The sequence below is a fragment of the Cupressus sempervirens genome, chromosome 6 (genome assembly GCF_028749045.1).
Source record: "Cupressus sempervirens isolate cs-2001-9-10 chromosome 6, ASM2874904v1, whole genome shotgun sequence".
NCBI classification, from domain to species: domain Eukaryota; kingdom Viridiplantae; phylum Streptophyta; class Pinopsida; order Cupressales; family Cupressaceae; genus Cupressus; species Cupressus sempervirens.
The window spans coordinates 602,496,005-602,502,426 of NC_143123.1; the positions used below are offsets into that span (position 1 = coordinate 602,496,005).

The window sequence follows — 6,422 nt, forward strand, 5'->3', positions numbered from 1 at the left end:
AAATGTATAAGGATGCTTGAAATCACAATAAGTTCTAAACTTTCATCCTTTTGAACATAACCTAAATGAAATAAATGTTGAGTGGGTCATTCATGTTGATAAGAGATTGGTTTGAATGGTTGAACTCACAAGAAGCTCTAACCCTTCATCCTTTATAAAACAAACTAAATGTAATAAATGTAAAGTTGAACATTCAAGATATCGGGAGATGAGTTTGTTTGAACTACAATTCATAAATATGAATGAATGAGTTTAAATTAAAAACTATGATGTGCAAAACACTACTTATAATATCGATTAATTTATTTATTCAATCTAAAAACAATCTAATTAAACTATTCAAATTACAAATATAGTCTAGAACTAATTTGATATAGACTAATTAATTTTTACTTTATACATGAATTAATCAAATTCTTAGAAAATATACTCTAAATCACACTCTTCATCCATTGAGAAATCTTAAATGTGTACTTTATTTAACCAATACACTATCTATTCTAGATTAGACTCATTTGTTGTTGTTTGAGTGTCATTTTGGGATATTTCTTGTTATTGTCAACACTTGTAGTGATTTGATTATTGTATACACACATTCATGTAGCTGTGTAAGGGTCAACACGTGCAAGAGCACCAAAGGGTCCTAATAGGCCCATGAAGTTCAACTAGAAATAATAAGGGTCATATGTGACCATAAACATGTAAGAAGACCAAGAATTAGGCTAGCTAATGTAATAAGTGCAAAAAGTTGTCCAGGTAGGGCTAATAATGCAAACATGGGAAAATTGGTCAACCATGTAATTTTATATGATATTTAGTGTTATTTGATGTGACAAAACATCAAAATGTAATAAGTTAAGGTGATAGGAAGGTTATAAGTGCAAAATTGTTGAAAGTTGCAAAAATGCAACAAGAGTTGTCAAGTAACTTTTCAAAGTTTATGACAACTTTGCTTGATATTGGTTAATTATGGTTCAAAATAATGTTTTGGTCAATTTGGAGGTAGAAAATGGTGTATTTATGTGAAAGATCATCGATCATAGGGGACACATAGAAGGAAAGCAGTCCGAGCTTGTAAGAATGTGAATTTATGATAATAAGATCCACAATTTGCAACAATTTTGCCTGAGTTTTCATTACTATATATCTCTAATTTAATATTGGTGCATTAGATTATGAATGATCATGTTTTTGTATGGATTTACATGATGCTTAGATAATTTTGAAGTCTTTTCAAGAAGTTTGTTCAATTGCACAAATTTATGATTATGTAACTGCCAGGAATTTGCCAATTTGTGTTCAATTTGAAGTTAGTATGGTGAAATAGACTCATTCTTCTTTATGTGCATACCGTTACTTGACGAATGAGTAATTAATGTGTATATTATTATTTCCTACTAATAAATATGCAGGAGTGGAGATGGAACCTCAATTGATCACTATTTTTGTTATGACAAATTGAAGAAGTTTTCTTGAAATCGAGGTATAAGTATTGGATTGAGGAATTCCTTTGAAAAAGGGAAAATTTTCCTATCATAATTTGTTACAATACATTGAATACATGGTGAAATGGTCACTGGTTGGGTCGAGTTTGAAGAGGCCTTAGTTTTTGGTCATAAAGTGACGGTTTTGTGTTTCTATGGTTAGATGAGTGGCCAGAGTTAAAACCTTGAAAATCCTTTCATTTGATCCCTAATACAAGATTATATATGGTTGTGAGGGTTGGAAGTTAAGATGATCTAGTTGTTGCTTTGTAATGGAGGACTAATTAGGCCTAATTGGACAATAACAATGTTTTAGTTATGTAAGATGGTCGAAAGTACCATAGTCTAAGATTGGAGTATGTTGTGTATCTTTTAAAATGGTATCTGAAACCTTACTTTGTTTGTTTAGTGTTTTGGGAGATCATAGAGTAACATGCCAAATACCTAGTTAAAAGAGCAACTTGGTTTAAGGCCAAGAAAGGGTGATTCTGAAACAAATTGTTAAACTGAGCAAGGTGATTTGGTATCCTTTAGTTTGATTGTAATAGGTGTGTTGAGGTCACTAGGAAGGTTGGGAGAAACTCAGAGAGTGGAACTTGTGGTTGGAGGGCCTATTCAGACCTATTAAAGAGTTGGAACATGAGACTACAAAACTGATTGTGTAACTAATTGGAGGAGTTTATTGTGTGAAAAAATCAGAGTGTAGATACCTCTACATCCTTAACCCCCTTGTTTAGCTTCTTTTTAATATAAAAAACAAATACAGCACGACCTCTCAAAATATATAGATCAAAAACTTTGATTGAAAAAATACCTAATAATTCTAAAATTTTCTATTCTTGATCACACTCCTTATCAATCAAAATCTCAAACTTCATCTAACATTATGTAATACACTCTCAAAATAAGTAATTTAATCAAATTCTTAAAAAATATGTTTTAAATCACGCTCCTTATAAATCAAAATCTTGCACTCCATCTAATACTCTCAAAATATAAAGACCAATAAGTTTGATTGCAAAAACAACCTAACCAAAGTTTGAAGAAATCTATTCTAGATCATAAGCATTGACATCAAAATCTCATGCTACAACACACCCTTCCTAATGTTAATTAAAAAAAATTGACTGAATCAAATTCTCAAAAGATTTTATTCTAAATCAGGCAGCTTATCCATCAAAATGTAACACTTGTCTACCCAATGCAAAATATTGCTCTTTCAACGTATAGATTTGACCCAACAAAAAAAAAACCCTAACCAAATTGTTGGGAAATCTATTCCAGATTACACTCCTTATCCATCAAAATCAATACGCCCTCTAGAAATATCGAGTTCATAATTTAAACCATTTATTGTTTCTTGGTCAATTGATCTTGCATTGCTTTGTGTCCTGGAAGATGGCTGTCAGATTTTGTGACTGTTGGGTTGCCAAGTTTGACCGGAGGGGTTTTTTTAGCTGAGTAGATTTGATTGTACAGAGATCGAGGAGGAATCATGAAAGATTTAAGATCCTTGGACAAGGAAACTCAAAACTTCAAGTATAAATCAATCGAATACACATTACCTGCACCTCCGCACAATCCTGCTCGGATTTGGTTTAATTTTGGATTTAATTCTCCATTATTTTATTTTTCTTCCCGTTTCTCACAAAGCAATCTCAAGGCATCAGGAAGCTTTTTCTTTCTTTCTTAGTTTACATTCCGAGAAATCTGTGCAAGAAATCCCGAAATTTTGTCCAGGCCCACTAGTCATAGCAGCCGAATTCTTCTGACGCTTACTCCACCATGATATAATTTCTATGATCGCACCCAGATTGGCTAAAATCTTCCATGCCATTCCAATCATTGACATGTACGAGTTTTGATTGGGAGATTTGAGTGTTCTCAGGCAGAATTTGTTGGTATCAGTGATACTCTGAATTTGGGTTTGTTATAATTTGGGCATTCCATTGCGATGGGATTGAAAGAAGCTTCAGGGGATCGTCAGTTCATCATAACAACAGAGCATGTCACAATGAGTTCACATTGTGACGAATTCAAAGAGGGGCCGAGCACATCGCAGCCTCATGTCTTGGCTGTTGATGACAGTATGATAGATCGAAAAGTTATTGAGAGGCTCCTAAGGAAGTCTTCTTACAAAGGTTTGGGATCCATTGAATTTGATTTTTATTTTGATTTTTGATTTTTTCTGTTTTCGAACATGTGAGATTGGGATTTTTCCTTTTTGATTTGGATCATCATTTTTTTGTTCTTGTGAAATTCTCTTGATCACCAAGCTCCATGTTAACTGCAGTGACTACCGTTGATAGTGGGAGAAGAGCTTTGGAGCTGCTGGGGTTAAATGATGATCATGGCACTGCAAATAACAACAATGTAGGCATTAATTTGATGGATAAATCTTTACAGCCGTTTTTCCATTGTAGATGTGTGATCTTCATCAGTTTATTTCTTCAATGTTTTGGGTTTATTTTCTTTATGTTTTGAATCAATCTACATGATTTATTATCTATTCTGTTCTGTCGCCTTATTCCCCTGTTGTAATAGATCATGTTATTTAATTTAAAATGTGGAAGAAATAAATTCAATCATGCACAATAGCAAATTTGTCATTATATTTCTGCATAGTGAAAAACCGCTAATATTGAAGTACTAAAATTGTCAGAAATTCTTGTGTTCCGTCTGAATTTAATGCAGGAATTGAAGGTGAATATGATAATCACAGATTACTGTATGCCTGGAATGACAGGCTATGAATTGCTCAAGAGAATTAAGGTAACTTTTCTGGTTCAAAGAATATTTGCGATGAGTTTTCGAACTGCTTAACAGATTGTTTGTAGGATCAGTTGTGTGTGTGTATATATATATGTCAGATCATATATACTAATCTAATAATATGATTCAAGTAGTCAATCTATCATAAAAAGAGGGTGATATTAAATATACACTTCTAGAAACAGGCCGATGTATTAAGATTTAATTGTGTATATTTCAACATCAATATTTCAGATCAGTCATTAATTCATCTTTTAGAATAAAAAATGGTCATTAATTCATCTTTTAATATAAGATAGGAACTAGGAGAAAAATATGATCTCAACTGTAGATTTAAAAATATACAAGATTCAAGGAACAATCTTTAAGTCAAAAAACATAAATTGAAATACAATAAAATGATTTATTATTTCCTTCAAATTGCGACGAGGTTGATTTTGTTTTGGATGGCAGGAATCATCAAAGCTGAAGGAGATTCCTGTGGTCATAATGTCATCTGAAAATGTACCTTCCCGGATGAGCAGGTGATTGTTTAAAGACAGTAACATGTTAATATCTCTGTAATATTGCTTGTTGGGTTATTTTTTTATTTAATTGATTATTTGTTCTAACTAAAATAATTGTGTAATGAAACAGATGCATGGATGAAGGGGCAGAAGGCTTCATATTGAAGCCCGTGCAGATGTCAGATGTAAAACGATTGAAAAACTTTAAGGAGAGGTGTTGTCTGCCAGTTTTGTCATGAAGAAATTATAACTTATTATACAAAAAAATATGAACTTATCTGAGTATATATAAGTTGGTTTCGACAATTTTGTATCTCGTTCAATAGGTTAAACCCTGATTAGATTTGCAGGGCAGCTTCATTAAAGGTTCTGTAATCTTAATCTTTGCTTTGAAACTTAACTTGGGAAGAAATTTTTGAGTTCAGTTTGCATTATTTTTTCATGTTTTAAGATGGGGAAGGAAACATAGATCTCAGAGTTAGATCAGAAAAGGTCAAGGAGAGTTAGATCGGAAAAAGTCAAGGTGTTAATCAAGTATACTTGATTTTCTCAGGGATTTCCATGTATTTTGTGTTAATTTATTTATTGTGTTTTTAGTTTAATAATTATAAATTTGACATGATTTAAAAAAATAAAATCTGTGGGTTAGTGAAGTGTGATTTAGGGTACCACTTTCTTAATATTTATTTTTTAAAAATATGTACAAGAGTGTTCAAATGCAATTATCACTCTATTACTTCTACTGGTTAGAGAGGGAAACATTTTTTTAATTTTTTTTGCATGAAATGCTTGAAACCCACAATTGACATCACTTTGAATCCTAATACTTGCAACTCCTTTATGGCTCAACAAGATTTTCCAACATATCTCCTCTACCTTACACCATGTTCCCACACTATTGCTTATTATTTTAAGCAATTGCATGTTCTTGCATTTTTTAATTTTTTTTTTAATGAATAGTCCCTTTCTATTAATAAAATATTAAGTTACATATTCACAAAAAAATGGGTTGGAGGATACAAGTATCACCCTGCGAGAGTTCAAATGTCCAAAGGCCGAAAACTTAACTACTCATCCAAAAAAGAAGAAGCCCTCAAGCTACAAGAGCATTGCTAGCTGAGGGAGGAGGATCACAATCATCAGGAAAACAAATATCAGAGACGTTCGTGTGTGCCTCATGAGGAACCCACTCATCAACAACAACATTAGTTTTATCTTTTTCTTTGTCTTCCTTCACCCTATGAGAAGAAATAGCCAAGTTCGGCCACAAGAAAGACCACTTGGGATCCCTGATGGACGATGGCCAAGAATTAGTAGGAGCAATAGGAGATGTAACTGGGGACTAGCCAGAACCACACCTCAGGGGAAGAGAGACTAAGCGTCAACAGCCTTCAAAACCACCATTGGGTGAACGACTGGGAGGTTGTGACCTAAGAGTGTGATAGCAACTAGCAGAAGAGTTGTAGCCCTATCGGTGGCCACGATGTGACATATGGTCTCCCAAGCCATATCAGATGACACCTTGGCCATTGTACATGGCACATTCCCCCAATGAGCCAAAAGCTCGTGAAGGTGAGCCACCTCTAGAACCACTTTGTCAGTCTGCACTTGAATCTTGATGCAGGAGCATCAAGCTTGGATTTTGGTGGAGCTATGCTTT

At 33.4% G+C, this 6,422-nt stretch overlaps 1 protein-coding gene across 1 annotated transcript; it reads left to right on the forward strand.

Annotated features, from left to right (window-relative positions):
- The first annotated feature begins 2,817 nt into the window (after positions 1-2,817).
- LOC149553684 (two-component response regulator ORR3-like) lies at positions 2,818-5,186 on the forward strand. Its single transcript, XM_089789063.1, has 5 exons — positions 2,818-3,625; positions 3,778-3,857; positions 4,179-4,256; positions 4,710-4,780; positions 4,893-5,186. The coding sequence occupies exons 1-5, from the start codon at positions 3,439-3,441 to the stop codon at positions 4,999-5,001; spliced, it is 525 nt and encodes a 174-aa protein (XP_089645189.1). The 5' UTR covers positions 2,818-3,438; the 3' UTR covers positions 5,002-5,186.
- Positions 5,187-6,422: the final 1,236 nt, after the last annotated feature.